At 38.0% G+C, this 19,605-nt stretch overlaps 1 protein-coding gene across 3 annotated transcripts; it reads right to left on the minus strand.

Moving 5' to 3' along the window:
* Positions 1 to 571: 571 nt before the first annotated feature.
* Positions 572 to 19,560, minus strand: LOC143849583 (putative transcription elongation factor SPT5 homolog 1). 3 transcript variants are annotated; one of them, XM_077358645.1, is made up of 25 exons: positions 19,417 to 19,509; positions 19,257 to 19,320; positions 18,840 to 19,152; positions 16,106 to 16,344; positions 15,875 to 16,021; positions 15,633 to 15,791; positions 15,472 to 15,555; positions 11,895 to 12,041; positions 8,256 to 8,326; positions 7,578 to 7,935; positions 7,326 to 7,484; positions 7,089 to 7,186; positions 6,930 to 6,978; positions 5,506 to 5,658; positions 5,276 to 5,419; positions 5,065 to 5,161; positions 4,767 to 4,928; positions 4,628 to 4,676; positions 4,450 to 4,544; positions 4,000 to 4,078; positions 2,653 to 2,707; positions 2,436 to 2,553; positions 2,212 to 2,355; positions 1,451 to 1,551; positions 572 to 1,363 (listed from the first exon to the last, which is right to left on the minus strand). In XM_077358645.1, exons 3-25 carry the CDS (start codon positions 19,132 to 19,134, stop codon positions 1,121 to 1,123), a joined length of 3,246 nt encoding a protein of 1,081 aa, XP_077214760.1. In that variant the 5' UTR covers positions 19,135 to 19,152; positions 19,257 to 19,320; positions 19,417 to 19,509; the 3' UTR covers positions 572 to 1,120. The 3 variants fall into 3 exon arrangements, with proteins under 3 accessions (XP_077214760.1, XP_077214761.1, XP_077214762.1); XM_077358646.1 differs by lacking the exon at positions 19,257 to 19,320 and having other exon boundaries at positions 19,417 to 19,560; XM_077358647.1 differs by lacking the exon at positions 11,895 to 12,041.
* Positions 19,561 to 19,605: the final 45 nt, after the last annotated feature.

Genomic DNA, 19,605 nt, shown 5'->3' on the forward strand with positions numbered 1-19,605 from the left:
TATTTTCTTAGGATTATGTTTCTCTTTATTGTATTTTTCTGTTGGGTCGTAGATAACCCGATCCCAACCCGAACCTAACCCAACTCAACCTGACCCAATTTGGAGGCGGGTTGGGTTAGGGTTGGCCATCCTCAACCCAAGACTCGGGTTGGGTCTGGTTAGGGTTGAGGGAATGCTATCTCGGGTTGGGTTAGGGTTGGCCTCAACCCGACCCGAGTTGCACCCCTAGTAAAAAGCCAATTTAAAAAAGAAAAGACAAGCTGTTTGTGCAACTATTAAAACGTGGTAGTGCCAACATCAAGATCCTATGAAAAGTGTTTCACAAAAAAAGAATAAAGAAATGTGCCCATTGTCATAATCGCAAAGGCAGATGGTGCAGGCAAGAACTACAATTTTATGAAAGGTAAACGAAATTTACCTTAAATCGGAATCTTACAATATATCGGATAAATTTTGGAGGAAATTTCAGTTAAAATTTTGTTTTTACTCTATTCTAAAAAATTTCCACCGAAATTTTAAAAATGTCCACCAAAATTTAAAAATTTTGCACAGAAATTTTATGACCCATCGATATCGAAAATTTCTGAAATTTCCACCAAAATTTTAGACATTTCGGTGGAAATTTTATAAAACCGAAATTGTTTTTTACATGATTTCAGCTGGAATTTCCATTGAAACTGAAATATTCCAGTCTGTGTAGCTTACCACACACACACACATATATATATGCGAGCAACATTAAGCAATTATGGCCAACCAAGAGTCGGCCACAATACAGAAATCCAAACGAATAGAACACTGATCACCATATCAATGGCCCAACAAATCCTTTGAAACTCCATCGATCAGAAGACTTCCATCAGTTAGATTCTTGGACCATGGCCCAAAAAAGGCAGTAACACTTGATTGGTGGGTCTAATCTGTGGAGCACCCCCTCGGTTTTTTCTCTCAACAAAATTTCAGTCTGTACCAAAAGATTTGCTTGCTTCGAGCTTTACCACATCTGTGAATGTCCACCAGGAGAGTGAATGTCCACCAAGAGAGAGTATTCAAACTTGCATCGGACCACATCAGATCAATCCAATTTCTCGTAACTCCGTGATCAAGTTGATATAAATTATTATGGTGCTAGTTTTGCGAGAATCACCATATCTAATATCTTAACATCTAGAGTGTCATCCACCTTGACGATGCCATCCGTTCCGTCTATGCCAATGAGCTTACCAGTGGCATTGCGTTGAGCACCACTCATGATTTTAATCTTATCTGATTTCTTCGGCACCACGATCTCCATTTCTGATGGGAGGGCCGTAACTATCTCCCCGTTGCCTGTTGAACCGAGGGCAACCTTACAAGATCCATCCTGCAAATGGAAGCATAGAATAGCAACACAAGATAATAAGACAAGTCCATACCAAATACATAGATGCCAGTGTTTAAAAATGCGTACCAAGAGTACTTCTTTGACAACGCCTAAGTGGGGATCATCTCCGGATCTTCGAACATTGACTAGGATGTCCTGCAGTAACCAATTCCCTTCACCTTCACCACCTGACATTTATGAATAAGGGAGACCATTAATTTCGAGTACCTCTCTACCTCTTTGCTTTTTGGGCATCCTTAAGACCTTCCACTTTGAGAAAAGACAGATACAAGACTGCCACATTATCAACAAACAAACCTTCAAGAGTCCTAATGCATAGGTTTGGATAGATGTGGTGGACCCAACCTCATCAATAATATTAGGGGTAAAATGGTGGGTTCCATCCTATGCATAGGTTTGGGTAGAGATGGTGGGTCTCACCCATCAAAATGTGAGCGGTAAAATGGCATGCCTCACCCCATAAAAAACATGAAGTGTGCCCACAATAAGATGAGGTGAAAAATGGTGGGCGAGTGGCCCCACCCATCATAGCATGAGGTGTAAAATAGTGGGCCCCACCATATGCATGGGGTTTAGGTAGAGATAGTGGGCCCACCAGGTCAAGTGTACAACAGTGGCCCCCGCCCATGCTATAAAATGTTGGGCCCACCCTATCAAAACAAAACATAAGATATAAAGAAAAAGTTTTCCAATAAAAAAATTTCTTACAAAAAAAAAAGTGAATGACAATGGAAAGAAACATGTAAGTATATATTATAGACTAGTACTGCCGCTGAGAGTGTAACCTAGTTTTTTAGAGATGGAAAATGCAAGGCATGGGAACTAACCTATTGCAGGTGACATAACATCCAGACCAACATTTCCAGGTGTCATAGGCTGGCCACCAGGAGTTCCAGGCAAATAAGAAGCCGAACTTGGTGTCATTGGCTGACCACCAGGGGTCGATGGCAGGTAAGGGCTTGGGGCACTTGCTGAAACAAAAAGCAAGTGTAAGTTGAGTTATAATGTAGAAAACAATAGATGTCACAACTGAAAAACCTTACTAAACTACCATAGGCTGGGCTGCTTTCCCTTGGTGTTCCGGCTTCACTGTAATTAGCACTAGGAGTGTTAGCCCAACCCGAACCAGGAGTAGGTGCCTCGTAGGGCTGTGCAGGAGGAGTTCCTGTCTGAGGTAAAATAGTGAATTTATTAAGGTTGAAATGCCAAAAAAGAAATTTCAGATTTATATTCTGTGTCAATAAATGGAATTCAGGTGACTGTAAAACCTGATATTGTGGAGTGGTTCCCCATGAAGCAGGGTTTGCTTCCTCCCAGTTATCCCTGATTCAATTTTGTCAAGATTCAAAGTTACAATCATTAGTAAATCACATATTATAATCTAATTTCTAGTAAAAACTTGTATAAGCTTTCAATAATAAGAGTTTGATAATTGGCAAATTCCTGTCGAGAATCTGCAAAACTTAAGAAGAACATACTAGGAACTGGCCTAACAATTACAAGACTAACAAATATTTGGTAAACAGAATTTGCAAACATCCCAAACCCTCGCCTGCCAAAATAAACCCAAGTCTAACAATACATCTTTCTGGTTACGGTTCCCAATGAAAACTTAATATCCCAACAGACTCTTGCACTAGAATTCAAGTTGCCTCACCATGAGGAACTCCAAGTAAAATCTTCAACAGAATCATCTAGGTATTTTTCCCGCCATCATACCCTTCCAAAAGTGCTACTACGATTCTGATTTACTTCCATTGTTCCCTTCACCAATCACGAGTCTCTAGACCCACCAATCACCCTTTGAAAAAAAAAAATTATTGAACTGATTTTTAAAAAGTCGGCCATGCCATCATTGCTCAACAAGGGACAAAACTCAACGACCGAGGTGGACAGATATTAGCCATATATCAGTTTCCCATACTGGTTATCAACTAGTTCAAAGCTTACAGTTTTTAGTATCAGAGCGAGCTCAAAAACCTAACTTACAAAGCGAAACATACTGGGACTTAAGGGATACTGGATAAATAGGACACTCCAAAAATTTTAAGATTTAACCAGACAATGTATTTGCAGGATTAGAGTTTCACAATATGATTTACACTTTATCAGAAAATTAAAAGGAAAAAAAAAGAAAAATAAAAAGTCCTCTGAGAGATTCCAGAATGGATCCTTTTAAGACCTCTGATGATGTCTCAAATTGACCAAACAAGTAACTTTCAATCTCGACACAGCATAGGGGGCAAATGAGAAAAATAAAGGTCAAATTCCAGCATAGACCATATTATACATAGATTTGATATGTTTTGTAGGCATATGCCTGAATTGTTATGTTTCAGTAAAGTGCCTTCCTAAGCACTTGCTGAATGTAAGATTTCTTCCAATATAGACAAATTCCAAGATGTCATGTTTCTGGTTAGGAAATTCTAAGTAGGTATTTTGGTTGGATGAGGGTGGGAGAACAAAGTGAGATGGAGTAAGCAACGATGTTTAAAATAAGAAAACAAGAACCTATTATTGTTGATATTTAAAGAAAACACTCTAGGAATTTAGAGTAGCATTATTCTTCAGTAATTGCACAAGAATCTCAAACCAAATAAAAGTTAAAAAACAACCTTGCAGGACTCATTGGAGTATAAGGATTCCAAGCCCGATCGCGCATAGGTGTTCTCATGCCATCATGAATAGGTGTAGCTGTAGAAAACATTCAATATTACATAGTTGTCTAGTAATATAGTAACAACAGATTGAAAGACGAATAATTTTTTCTTTAAAAAAAAGACCACTTCAAGATCAGTATTTTAAAGTTCAATCACTGTATCAACCAGGCAGAATTCCGAAACGTCTTCAAGAAAATCTTGCAAAGATATATATCAACATTCGAATACATGCAGGCCCTCGCCAATAAAATAAAGAATAGAACAGAATACCAAAATGCAGCTGTATAGTCAGAAATTCTAGAAGACCAACACAATTGAACAGAATTTGCGATAGAGATTGCTGGAAACTTTGCGGTGCTTAAATTGAAACAAGTGTTCCTACATCCAAAATTAAATAGCAAATACCTCCTGGGTCTCTCATTGGAGTCATATATGGATGTAGTGGAGTCCGTGATGGATGCATGGGTGTTTCACTTCCCTGGCCATACCGAGGCGGCTCGCTATGAATCAAAACGAAAATAAATTAAGTAAAATTTTAACATCCGATCTCCTGATAACAGATAAATGGATGCAGGGGGGTTACCGGAACGGAGTTGCAACAACCACAGTATCAGAAACTTGGTCGCGATTAACTGCACAGTACGAGCAGATTATAATTTTGACAGAACATGATACCATAAAAATAAATAAAATAGAATAATCTGAAAATAAACACAACTTGCCTGTAACAACCTTCATCTGAGACTCTAGTTCAACCCGAACAGATGAGCCATTAACATCTTTAACACGACCACGGTACCCCTTAAATGGACCCATACGAATTTTTATGGTATTACCGATCAATGGATCATGCCCTCCTCTTCCACCTCTATTTCTTCCTCCAACTGCATCACAATTTTTAAGAGAAGTTGCCACACAAGAAAATTATCAATCACAGCGGCAGAAAACGACATAGTAAAGAAGCCTGATGATGCATTCAGATACAGAACCAAAAAGACATTAAAATATCTAACAACATACAATCCGCTGGAGGTCCTCCTCTAGGCAATCTTCTCGGGGACTGGAGGATATGAGAAGCTCTAAGACTTTCAAATCTTGAGCCCACGGGATCTGCTCTCTGAAAAAGTAATCTAAGAATGAGAACAACCACAAACTGCTTTGAGTCGCAACACCATAAATGCATATCTCGTGATCACGGAATCTAAAAATCCAATATAATTCAAAAGCATACATTTCTATCACTGCTCCCACGTGATCCACCTATGGCTACACATGACTCAGCCTTAGTACAGATATAACCAGCATGCTCAAGGTGATGGCGATCATAGATGAACAAAATTCCTCTATATATATGTTCAACAGGACCTTGCTTCCCCTGAACATAAAGATACAGATAGGTAAGTCCTGAAAAAGCATAAAGACAACTAATACTGTAAACCGGGTTATCATAAAGGAACTCACTTTACATGGCCCTTCAAGAATCCTTACAACATCCTTCACAGACACAGTGTTCTTGTATCGGTCTTGTGAATTAACTTTCCTCTCGATCTTGTGTTTGATCTCCCTTAACTTAACGAGGACAACCTCGGGCCTGTTTGGAACGCCCTTAAGCACCTGTGCAATAAAATGACACTTGCAAAGTCAGCAAAACGAGAAAAAACAAAATCATGCAGCCTCAAAACCAGTCTACAAGCCAATAAAGAGCCCACACAATTGATGCCACCAAAGCCAAATAAACAAGAGAAGAAAGAAATATAGGCTGAAAGTAGGCCAGCTATGATTAAGTTCATCACGGTGTCATCTAATTATCATGCTGATATCAGCAGATATTTCTAAAATTGCAAAATAAAAATACAAAGAACTGTTGGTTTTAATTATTAGTGTATTTTGAGATTTTTTTTAGGGAAGTGATATATCAGCCCATTTTTTTACTTGGGACAGCCAGCTCCAGCGTATCTATGACTGCAGAGGGGCTGATGTACTTCACGTGGTAAGGATTCAACGGACTTGATTGCCACATACACTGCAGCTGGCTGTCCCATGTAAAGAAAAGGGGCGCATTTATCACTTCCCGTTTTTTATTTGAATATTCAATTGAATTTAGAAAATGTTGGGATTTTTTAATTGAATTCTCAACTGAACTTATCATAAAATCCTACGAGAGTTTTCATGAGTTTGGAGTTTGTATCTGATTCGAAAGCTTTCAAAAATAAGAGAAGGATTGGAATTGAGGCCTGGAATGAATATATAAGAAAAGAAAAAAGAAAGTGTCGAAAAATGTAATGGGCTGATGAAGATACATGAACTTCTCCAAGCCTCTAAAGTCACGCCTTTCTGTGTTTCAGCATTGTTGAGAAGTTCTAGAGTAGAATCATCTGAATTTTCATGGTTTAATTAGTTGATATTAGGTTGGAATGAGGGTTTCTAATTGTAATGAGAATCTATGATTTGATTTTTGGGACTATTAAAGGATTGGATTTGAGGCTTCATATGAATAGTAAAGATAAAAAGAGAGTAATGGATAGAATATGGGAAGAACTGAGGAAAATGCAATGACATCTGCTACACTCTAAAATAACAAACTTCACTTTATGTAAAGTCCAGAGAAGCCCTATTTTTAGCAATTTTCAGAGGTTCTAGATTACCTGGATTTTCTCATCAGTTAGAAGTCAGGGGAAGAGGATTTCTAATTGTAATGGGAATCTATGTTTCATCTTTCAGGGACATATGTGGATGAAAAGCTACCAATTTCTCCATGTTACGCACTATCAGAAATTTTTAAAGGAATAATGCGTGCGTGAGTGCATCAAGCAGCTCAATTTTTTGAGCTTCCAGGGCTGGAATTTTTGTTTGATTTCTTCTTCAACTCAACTCTCCTTGCTTACCTGAAATGCTTCATTTTCTACACGTATAATTACACCGAAGTTCGTGTTACTGCACCACATTCAGGGAAGGTGTGAGAAAAAAAAAGACGTTAGGAAAATATAATAAGTTCATCAAGCATAAGCAATGCAATGACGGGGTGAAAAGAAGTATAAGCTTACTCAAGTAGCACAAGATCATGTAACTCATAATCACCAATCTTACTAACACCAGTAGTTACTTCAGAGCTTTCCACAACATTGTCAGCAAAGACACGGATCTGAATACAATAATATAAAAATAGTTAGTAAACCAGGCGTCCATAGTAGTACTTTTCAAGAGAAAACAGGCGTCGTAAGAATCTGTTCCCTAAGTGAAGTTCCTAGGTCATTTCTAATGTCAAGTCAAATATCACTTACATCTTCCTTAGTCGTATCAGACAAGACGATGAGTACATGATCCTTAACCTTAACAACCATGCCAGTTGCACCTTCTTGGGCACCGGACACGACCTTCACATGATCGCCGGGTTTGAAGTGCTTGCAGACCTCTTTCTCATTAACGATGAGGGTTTCTTGCTGCATGGACCATGTGATAAGAGTTAATTACCCTTCATAGAGTTTACAACATGCTAAACATAAATAATTACAGATGTATCTATAAGTAATTACCGGCAAGCCCGCCATTTTAGGTCTGATGATGACATTTTCTTCCTCAACTTTCTCAACCCATCCCATTAAATTTTTAAGATCTCCTCGGACGACTACAACTGCATCGCCCTTCATAAAATGACCTTTCTTCCTATTAGAAAATAAAGTAGATAAACTCGCCATGTCACCATCTCTGTCTTCCCCAGGTTTCCTGAACTTCTCGAGCTCGTCAAAAGTTGGTTGTATATTTTGGCTAGTAATTGATTTCATAGATACAGTCTTAAAAAGAAAACCATCTTTAAACAGCATGCCACCAATTGTCTCAAAATGGTCACCAGTGACACTATCACGTCTACGCTCGACACGGATATGCATTTCTCTGCACTCATCAAGCACAAAACAATAACATGAAGCCGTCATTCTTATAAATGCAGAAGTTCTAAAGCAATTAGTATATTTTGTTCTAGGATTCTTCCTATTCGTGGGCAAGGCGGGGTCAAGAAATTGATCGGCATGTTATACGAGTGTGACGATGGCTCCATACCGAATCCCATATCCCAGAAATTAGGGCTTTTCAGCTTTTTTTTCCTGGGGGATCAGGTGGTGGACCCTTGTTTGAAACACTTTGGTATTGCTCCTGGATCAGAATACAAATAATGAATCCAGAGCACATGGAGCTCACTTTATATATCAAATTACCTTGCTTCATCCATGTTGATGAAACGTTGAGGGGGAACAAATGCCTTCTTTTTCCCGACATCCCTACCATCCTAAAACAACAAAAACTAGTCTTGAAGTAGCAAAAATAATAGATTAAAAAAACAAGCATAATTAACCTTACATGCTTTATCAAAAACCGAAACAAAACAAATAATCAAACTATTCAAAGAAAAAAAAAAGCCTTCCCTGTGTGTGGTGTACAGTAACACCCGGAGGCACAGTTTTTCTCAGAGGCATATGCCTCCCGGCAAAAAGAGGGGGGTATGTTCTCAAACATATTTTTTGTAATGAAAACTAATGGTGGCAAGGCTTGAGAGTTCTTCAGTAATACAAAATAGGTTACTGATATTGGCACTACCATGTTTTAATAAGTGCATAACTCAGCTTGTCATTTCTGTTTTAATTCGCTTCTGAGACATTTTGGGAACTGTAATAACCTTTGACAGCCGTTTAAATAATAAAGGACGAGATGGGTTAGTGCAATTATTAAAACATAATGCCAATATCAGTAGCCTAAGATATATATATATATATATATATATATATATATATATATATATATATATGAGGAAAGTTTTACTAGTCGGTCCCCTAGATAAGCTTATCTACTCTTCCCTATTAAAAAACCGTTGGATCAACTCCCATCTAATCTCAGCCCTACAAAACTAAAAAACCATATCGTAAAGAGAGACCCTCATTCGACGGAAAGTTTTTCTAGGGTTTTCAAAACCCAACGACACCTCTCCACCCTCTCTCTCTCTCTCTCTCAGCGAGGGTTTTGAAAAACCCAGCGAGGGGTTTTCTTCAACTGGTTTCAAAACCCAACGACACCTCTCCACCCTCTCTCGCTCTCTCTTCAACTGGTTTTGAAAAACCCAGCGAGGGTTTCTTCTCACAGATTCTAGGGTTTCTTCAACTGGGTTTCTTCTCTCCCTCTCTCAAAACGGGTCTGCAACGAAGCTCCATCTCCGACGAGACAAACACCACCGACGACACTCCATCTTCTCTCTCCGATGGATTTCGCTGATTTCTAAGCTTGTGAGTAAAAATCCTTTTAATCTTTTTCTAAGCTAGGGTTTCTAGAAATCTTTTTAATCTATGTAAGCTAGGGTTTCTAGAAATCTATAAATCAATTTCTCTATGATGGTTTTACGAATTTAAGAGCAAAGTTGGATGCTCGGATTGAGAGTTTTTCTTTGTAAATATGGTTAGGGTTTTAATCTTGAGGAAAAGTGTTTTAACTTCCATACTCTATTCACTTTTTTTAAATTGAATTAGTGTTTTCATCTTATAAACTGCTTGTTTGTGAAGATGTCATATAAATGTTTGTAAAAATGCCTCAGAGACATATTGTGATGAAAGAGAGCTGTTATATGTACCCACTCTCTTTTGTTAAACTGCATTGGAGAAGATGTGTTTTTTGTGTTTCTCAATAGAGCTTGTTCCCTTGGGTTTCTTCAATCCAGCTTATTCCGAGAGCATTTTCCCTATAGATTTATGCTTGTTTGTGTTACACAAATAATCACTCGGTATTTGTCTTGTCCCTATAGACTTATGCTTGTTTGTGTTACACCAAATAATCACTCAGTGCTTGTCTTGTCCTTATAGATTTATGGTTGTTTGTGTTACACCAAATAACCACTCAGTGCTTGTCTTGAATTGGACAAGGAGTTGTTGTCACATAGATCAAGTTGTTGAAAATCTTTACTCAATTTGTAAATATTTTTAAAAATTGAACCTATAAACTTTTCTCATATTCTAATATTTTCTTTATTTTTGCAAGGAGGTTAAAGAAATTGATGGCTTCATCTTCCTGTAGTGATGCCCTGTTCAGAATCCACGTACTTCAATGTAAATGTAAGAAGAAAGCTACTCTGAAAATAGCCGAGACTGATGTGCATGATAACCAAGAACGGGTCTTCTACTCATGTCATTTCAATGTAAGTAAAGATGGTTTAAGTGAAATTTTATTTCTAGGCAATTTCAAAGGTCGAACTTACATCTGTATAGCGCGCAGGATGGTATTACTTGGAGGTGCAATTATTTTGTATGGGTGGACGATGTGTTAAACAACTCGGAATTTAGGTGTGAGAGGCAATCCAATAACCATCTGAGAAGGTTGAGAGAAGAGGTATCCAGATTGAACATGTCGACGCAAGAGACGAAGTTAGCGGTAACTGAATTGGGAGATGCGGTATCTAGCTTGGTTGGGTGCAGAGGGCATCCAATAACCATCTAAGAAGCTTGGGAGATTAGGTATCGAGATTGAACATGTCGATTCAAGAGACGAAGGAAGCGGTAGCTGAATTGAAGCTCTTGCTGCGACGCTCGAAAGTAGTAGAGAATGAGAAGGGGTGGAGTAAAGTACTTGGAGTTCTTGCCCTTTTTTTCTTTGTTTTTTTGTACCTATTCCGGTGTATTTGAAAATGAAATAATTGTCGGTAGGAATGTGTAGTAAGAGTGTCTTTGTTGTTGTGCATTATAAGCTTAATGTAATAAGAGTGTCTTGTTGTTATTTCTGTTCCTGAAGCTTCACTGAAGCGTAATGTAGTAAGACCGTCTTTTTTTATTTGGAAGCTTAATGTAGCGTAATGTAGCTTGTTGCAGGTAAAACTTTCCTCTTGATCTAAACTCCACTTGCAGAGTTTTGCTTTAGATCAGAATGGTGTTGATATTTAAAGGCCTACTACTATTGGCACTGCCATGCTATTGGCCTACTGCTATTGTATTCTGTCACTCTGTCATTCTCACCCAATAAGTCAAACCAACAATCATTGTTATCCTTCATCTCTATCTGGAATAGGGTAAACATTGACCTTGTATAACATTTGCTATGTTCTACAAGAATTCGTCCAACAATATGATAAGGCACTTGATGATCGTCGAAAAAAGAAGCTGAAGAAGATTTCGGGACAAAATCTTCAAACGCAATATTATTGTCTTCAAAGAACAAATTGGAACCTACATTACGCTACATTAAGGTTCCAAATCAAAAAGACAATCTTACTACATTACGCTTCAGTGAAGCTTCAGGAATAGAAATAACAAGAAGACACTCTTATTACATTAAGCTTACAATGCACATCAACAAAGACACTCTTACTACGCATTCCTACATATAGTCATTTCATTTTCAAATACACTGGAATAGGTGCCAAAAACCCAAGAAAAAAAGGGCAAGAACTCCAAGTACTTTATTCCGCCCCTTCTCATTCTCGACTACTTTCGAGCGTCGCAGCAAGAGCTTCAATTCAGCTACCGCTTCCTTCGTCTCTTGAATCGACATGTTCAATCTCGATAACTCATCTCCCAAGCTTCTCAGATGGTTATTGGATTCCCTCTGGCACCCAACCAAGCTAGATACCGTATCTCCCAATTCAGCTACCGCTTCCTTCGCCTCTTGCGTCGACATGTTCAATCTGGCTACCTCTTCTCCCAACCTTCTCAAATGGTTATTGGATTGTCTCTGGCACCCAAATTCCAGGTTATTTAACACATCGTCCACCCATACAAAATAATTGCGCCTCCAAGTAATACCATCCTGGACGTTATACAGATGTAAGTTCGACCTTTGAAATTGCCTACAAATAAAATTTCACTTAAGCCATCTTTACTTACATTGAAATGGCAAGAGTAGAAAACTAGTTCTTGGTTATCATGCACACCAGTCTCAGCTATTTTCAGAGTAGCTTTCTTCTTACATTTACATTGAAGTACAGGGATTCTGAATAGGGCATCACTACTGGAAGATGAAGCCATCAATTTCTTTAACCTCCTTGCAAAAATAAAGAACATATTAGAATATGAGAAAAGTTTATAGGTTCAATTTTCAAAAATATTTACAAATTGAGTAAAGATTTTCAACAACTTGATCTATGTGACAACAACTCATTGTCCAATTCAAGACAAGCACTGAGTGGTTATTTGGTGTAACACAAACAACCATAAATCTATAGGGACAAGACAAGCACTGAGTGATTATTTGGTGTAACACAAACAGGCATAAATCTATAGGGACAAGACAAGCACTGAGTGATTATTTGGTTTTACACAAACAAGCATAAATCTATAGGGAAAATGCTCTCGGAATAAGTTGTATTGAAGAAACCCAAAGGAACAAGCTCTATTGAGAAACACAAAAAACACATATCTTCTCCAATGCAGTTTAACAAAAGAGAGTGGGTACATATAATAGCTCCCTTTCATCACAATATGTCTCTGAGGCATTTTTACAAACAGTTATATGACATCTTCACAAACAAGCAGTTTACAAGATGAAAACACTAATTCGATTTAAAAAAGTGAATAGAGTAGGGAAGTTAAAACCCTTTTCCTCAAGATTAAAACTCTAACCCTATTTACAAAGGAAAAACTCTAAATCAGAGCAACCAACTTTGCTCTTAAATCAGTAAAACCATCCTAGAGAAATTGATTTATAGATTTCTAGAAACCCTAGCTTACATAGATTAAAAAGATTTCTAGAAACCCTAGCTCAGAAAAAGATTAAAAGGAGTTGTACTCACAAGCTTAGAAATCAGCGAAATCCATCGGAGAGAGAAGATGGAGTGTCGTCGGTGGTGTTTGTCCCATCGGAGATGGAGCTTCGTTGCAGACCCGTTTCGAAAGAGAGAGAGAGAGAGGGAGAGAAGAAACTCAGTTGAAGAAACCCTAGAATCTGTGAGAAGAAACCGTCGCTGGGTTTTTCAAAAACAGTTGAAGAGAGAGCGAGAGGGTGGAGAGGTGTCGTTGGGTTTTGAAACCAGTTGAAGAAAACCCCTCGCTGGGTTTTTCAAAACCCTCGCTGTGTGTGTGTGTGTGTGTGTGTGTGTGTGTGTGTGTGAGAGAGAGAGAGAGAGGGTGGAGAGGTGTCGTTGGGTTTTGAAAACCATAGAAAAACTTTCTGTTGAATGAGGGTCTCTCTTTACGATATGGGTTTTTAGGTTTGTAGGGCTGAGATTAGATGGGAGTTGATCCAATGGTTTTTTAATAGGGAGGAGTAGATAAGCTTATCTAGGGGACCGACTAGTAAAACTTTCCTCATATATATATATGATTGTGAGCTTGAAGCTCATATAGCTTATATGAGCTTGAGGGCCCAAACACATGGGTCCCACATTTTTTGTCGTGATCCAAGCCATTCATTTGCAAGGCCCCATCATAGATAGGGTGTGTACCAAAAATCAGCTCCATTGGATCATCCTAACCCGTCCAAAAGCAGAGGGCAAAAATGGGCAGATTTGTGGCAAACAGTGTCTGTCCATTTTGCCCTCCACTTTTGGATGGGTTAGGATGATCCTATGGAGCAGATTTTTTGTACACATGCTATCTATGTAAGGACCTTTCAAATGAATGCTTTAGATCATCCTAACAATGTAGGCCCACATGTGTTTGGGCCCTCAAGCTCATATAAGCAATATGAGCTTCAAGCTCACAATCATTTTCCTCATATATATATATATATATATATATATATATAGAGGAAAGTGAAGCTACACCGCCGGTGTAGCTAACTTAGCTACACCGCCGGCTTAAAATACAATGGGCCCACATTGTTTTGGTGATCCAAACCATTCATTTGAATGGCCCTCACATTGATAGGGTGTCCACCAAAAATCAGCTCCATAGGATCATACCAACCCTTCAAACTGTGGAGGCAAATATGGACAAATTTGTGAAGGTTTTTACACCTTCATTTTTGCCTCCACAAATCATAGGGTTGGGATGATCCTATGGAGCTGATTTTTGGTGGACACCCTATCTATGTGAGGGCCTATCAAATGAATGTTTTGGATCACCAAAACAATGTGGGCCCATTGTATTTTAAGCCGGCGGTGTAGCTAAGTTAGCTACACCGGTGGTGTAGCTTCACTTTCCTCATATATATATATATATATATATATATATATATATATATATAGAGAGAGAGAGAGAGAGAGAGAGAGAGTGAGAGAGGGTGGTTTATATGATGTCCGCAAATAGCTGCATGTATTTTTTTTTAAAATACAACGGGGCCCACCGTATCTGAAGATCCAAACCATTCATTTGTTGGCCCCAACGTAAATAGGTTGTGGCCCAAAAATCATCGCCATAGGATGTTCCTAACCCTTAGATCTGTAGAGGTTTCCATAATGTGTCGTCCTTCTACAAATCAGAGGAGTAGAATCATGATATGGTGATGATTTTGGGGGAACAATCTACTTACGTTGGGACCTAAAAATGAATGGTTTGAAACTTCGAATCTTCGGGCAAGGTGGGCCCCACATTTTTTTTTTCAAAAATATGTGCAGCTATGTGCATATTAGTACAGGCCCCATCGTAGGTAGGCAATGCCCAACCGCCCACCACCACCACCACCCTTCTTTCTGTACAAGAAAAGGCAGGCAAAAGTGCTGGTTAAATTTATTCATCCTTCGAGCCCCAATGTTAGGAAGATCAAGCCCCCAAAATACCAACATTGAGACGATTCTAACCCTCCACCTCTCGGCCTACATATGGACAATTAAAAATAGAAAAGAGTTGTGCACAGTAAGCATGAAATCTTTATTGAACGGAAGTTATTATCCAAAGAAATATTGGGGAAATGCATGTCCGTGCTGGAGCCCAATGGATAAATCGTTGGATCATCGAAGAGGCGATGACAACCTGTACTTTTGCCACCTTTATCTTTCATTAAGTAACATGTGCAGGATCACTATATCATCTCTCTCAACCCACCTTTATGACTTCTTTCACCTTTTTACCCTCCCATCAAGAGGAAAAACAAAGTTGGTACTGAAGGGGTGAATGAATCTCCTCCTCTTCTTTTCAACTTCAATTTGGTTAAGGGGATTTTGGTTTCATGCGTCACTGTTTTCATGATTACTCCACAAAAAATGAATAGAACTAAAATCATAACATTTAAAGACTGCTCTGTTCAGTGAGATATACTACTTGGAAGGATTCTCATGGATAATAAGCACTAACTCACAAAATCGAGTAGAAACCCTTTTCTTCGGTTTTTTGCTTCTAGTTCAATTCCTTCATTTATCAATAAACCAAGGCAGAGGAAAAGAGTTTGAGGGCAATTTTCTACTGAACTTTTAACTCAACAAGTCAAGTCTGCCTTCTAAAGAGTGATTGGAACGCACAAAATAATGAGAATACGAGGAATTCTTGTTCTTTCTTCAAGGGATATGGATAACAAAAGGAGATTTACCAATTTATTGGCAAGGGATTGCAAATCAATCCTTGGGATCAGTTTGATGGTAACTCGTTGGCGTACATTATCCACATCCACAACCTACATAATGGAAAGCCTGAAGATTAGAAGAAAACAGATGCAATGGTATCAGAGACCACAATGTAAGACATCCATACCTTAGCAAGGTCTCCTTTATACGTCCCAATCTTTATGCGGACCCATGTATCCCTAGAAAGATCAATCGTTTTACTTTCAACAGAAAGGACATCCGTCATTTCCTTTATTGGAACAAGCATCACTTTCATCGAATATATATTACGAAGACCTTTGCAAGCCTGAAACAGAAATAAATCAGTACTATCCACGAATTTACAAGAATAATCATTCAAAAAAATTACAGAAACTGATAATTGCATACCTCCTTTACATGGGCTTCTTTCTCGGCTTCAACATAGATATAATTTTTAAGATGATCGAGAGCAACCGCTGACTTAATCTGCAACTCAGACGACTTATCAATGTATTTTTGCATGAGACAAATGGCTGCTTCCCTCTCATGCCCAATCTGATATTGATACAAAAAGTGTCAGTGGAGAGTACTTCATAAAAGTAGAAACAATAAGAACATATCATGACCAAAGCATCATACCGCACATTTCACCATCCACAACTTTGGATCCTTGACTGAAGGTAAAAGAGCTTGCTGTTCCACTTCAGTAGTCTCCTCATCATACTCCGCCGCATGACTTGACTTTGCGTATCTTTCTTGAATTCTTCTCTCCAAATCTTCAAAGTCCTCGGCTTCATCTTCCCGTGGTAACATTGGGCGACGATGCACTCGTCTCCTATCATCTTCTAGTAATTCCGCTCCAGTGTTATCTATAAAATCTGCATTTTAACTTTCAAATCCATCAGCAACTGACAGATAATGAAAAGTTGACAAGAAAAATGTAAATAATAATTCAATGGACTTCAGTATTGCCCCTAGATCAGAATACAAATAATGAATTCAGAGCACAAGGAGCCATCTCGTTATCTTCCTGTCAAGCAAAAAAAAATATGATGGACTCGTTGATCTTTCTATCCGTTGATGAAAGAACCCAATGCGAAAAAATGCATACTGGGTCTTTGAAACAGTTCGAATCATTTTGATAATAATCAGTTTGATCTGTTTTACCGAGAAGGTCTACGGTGATAAAATTCATTTAAGGAACAACTGAACAATGACAAAATCCATTTAATGCAGGACTTTGCAGGTAAAATAGCATATAAGAAGACAAAACATAAATGCATAGAAGCAAGTTTTATATGAATCAAGAGAGTTACAACCCTACATACAAAAACCATACAAATTTGGGGATAAAAAGCACACCCAATCTAGGAATCTTGTACTAAGCATATCCAAAGAGAAAAGGCACAGTGAATGAATGAACAAACAAATAGACACGATTATTTCTCATCTTTAGTGGAACAAGCATAGGCCAAAATAACAGATCCAAAACTATCAATGACTATACCAAAATTGGTTTCACTCTCTGGCTTCACATTGAAATATTTTGTTGCTCCCACTAAAATTTAGTGTTAACTGCCCCTGGGAGGGAATAGACCACTCATCCAAAGGACTTTGAGTTTCCTAGTAATTCCCACGAAGTCTAATCTAATCCAGTTGGACAGTTAAAAGGTATTATCTTTTAAACACTAAAACTTTAGGGGCCATTTGGATACGCGAATTTTAGAATCCAGCTTTTTAGTTTGAAACAGTGTAAAAGAGGGTTCTTGATCAAACTGCTGGATGCTGTCCTGGCAGTGTTTCTTGAATTTTAAGTAAGAAAACCAGGTTTTAGGAATCTCATGATGGGGGAGAGGTTTCTAAAACCTGGTTTTCTCACTTAAAAGCCAAGGAACGCTACCAGGACAGCATGCAGTAGCTTGATCATGGACCATCTTTTCCACTGTTTTCAACTAAAAACCTGGATTCTAAAATCCGCGTATGCAAACGGCCCCTTAAAGTTATTTCAAACGCTAAAATTATTATGGAATTGGTTAGACTGATAAGAACAGATACTACAATTAAATCTGATTGTTCAAAATGATTTTTTAACTATTGAATCCCTTCATATGAATTATCTCTCGACAGTCCCAATAACCTCATTTGTATACATTTGATTGTACTTATTTATAATGAAGTCAACAACAGCATAATTGTATAATTTAGATGGTCCGGATTGGCAGGCCCCACTACAAGTAGGCATCACCACAAAATTTGCTGTGATGGGTGATCCTAAAAAACAGACTAGTGGACTTTTGCCCATTGAATATTGACTTTCAACAATTTCTGCTTCTAGTTGTGGTTTGAAGGCGATCAATTTCACTGGGATTACTTGATCACTATGATTTACATATTGTGGCCCATCCGTAATGAGGCCGACAAAATTGACTGTCCAGATAATCCAATAGTACAGCCATATGCCGAGTGATAGTGTCGAGAGATAATCCAATATGTGTTCGGTAGTTATGAGAGTGAAACTTCTTCACAAATATAAATAAAAAATATGAAGTACCACCAAGGATCAAACTCTTCATAAATTACAATAAGATAATTACATGAACAAAAGGAAAAAAGATTTTCTCTTTGAATGATTAAAAGAAAAAGATACAATCACTAAAAAGTTAGTTTAGATGCATGTAAGTTAAAATGAGAACTGTAACTACTCATTCAAAGATTATGTGTTAGTTCCATTCTAGAGTAAGTAATTGATTGGAACAAATAACCAAAAGTGACACAATAATGTTATATTTTTCGTTTAGGGCACATTTGGCTACCGTGATAAATCGGTGTGAAGTGGCTAAAAATCAGGAAACAAAAACCAGGGAACTACGGTCTCAAAATGATGAGAAATGGCAAAAAATCAAGAAACAAAAAACTCTACTCAAAACACTTTTTCCTAATTTTTAGCCACTTCTCATGCCCATCTAAATCGTGCCCTCTCAAATCTCTCTTCTTCTCCCACTTGGAGACACCAATTTATCATGAAAAAAAAAATCCTAGCCTTAGAATCATATCAATGAATCAGCGAAAAAATTCCAAAGACTAACTACATGCAATTTTTTATATAGGAATATGAAATCATAAATTAAAAATGAAATCAACCCAAATGCCCTCTCAAATCTCTCTTCTTCTCCCACTTGGAGACACCAATTTATCATGAAAAAAAAAAATTCCTAACTACCAGACATGGCCTTAGAAAAAAAAAAATGAATCAGCAAAAAAAAAAATCTCAAGAATTAACTGCAACTGCATGCAATTTTTTTTATAGGACGATGAAATCATAAACTAAAAATGAAATCAACCCAAAATAAGATAAGACGCGTAACGAAATTACCATCTTCTCCTTCATCTTCTTCCTCCTCCTCATCACTATCAACCGCGGCCTCAATGTCTAGGAATTCTGATCCTAGTCTTCTCCTTTGTTTGTGACTACGCTGATTGACATTAACTTCCTCCTCATCCTCCTCGTCTTCCTCGTCGTCTTCCATAGCAACATCATCTATGAATTGAGACCTTCGCCTTTTTCTATTTGAACCTCTATCATCCTCTTCTTCTTCGTCTTCCAAATCTTCTTCAACTTCAAGTTCTTCCTCTGATAGTTCATCATTCTCATTTCGGTTACGCGCCATGGTTCCTAAAAACTAGTCCTGAAACATAAAACAGAAGGAAGACAAAAAAAAAAAAAAAAAACTAAGGGCGATCGTAATGAGAGAAAAAAAAAAAAAAAAAAACTAGGGCGCGTTCAGATTACCAAGAAAATACGAATTAGGGCTGATCTGAAGGATTTTGAATCGCAATGGAACAAAAATCAGGACCTAATCGTTGAAAAGCAAAATTTCGAACTGTCTATTTAGATGTTGAACAGAAATCAGCAAAAAATCAGGGGAAATGAAAAAGAAAAATAGCCTTACCTCTCTTCTTCTTCTTCTTAATCTTCTTCTTCTTCTTTGAATACGAGAGAAGAAAAACCCTAGTCTCAGTGGCTCCGCGAGAGATTCTATGTGGTGCCCGACCGTGAGGTCCAGTGTTTTTGTAGGAGTACAGTGGGCCCACTGCAAAGCATGATCTGAACTGTTCATTTGTTTGGCCATTACGTAAAT

This window comes from Tasmannia lanceolata, unplaced genomic scaffold (assembly GCF_043159265.1).
Source record: "Tasmannia lanceolata isolate RefF3 unplaced genomic scaffold, GAP_Taslan_0.1 ptg000018l, whole genome shotgun sequence".
In the NCBI taxonomy this organism is placed as follows: Eukaryota; Viridiplantae; Streptophyta; class Magnoliopsida; order Canellales; family Winteraceae; genus Tasmannia; species Tasmannia lanceolata.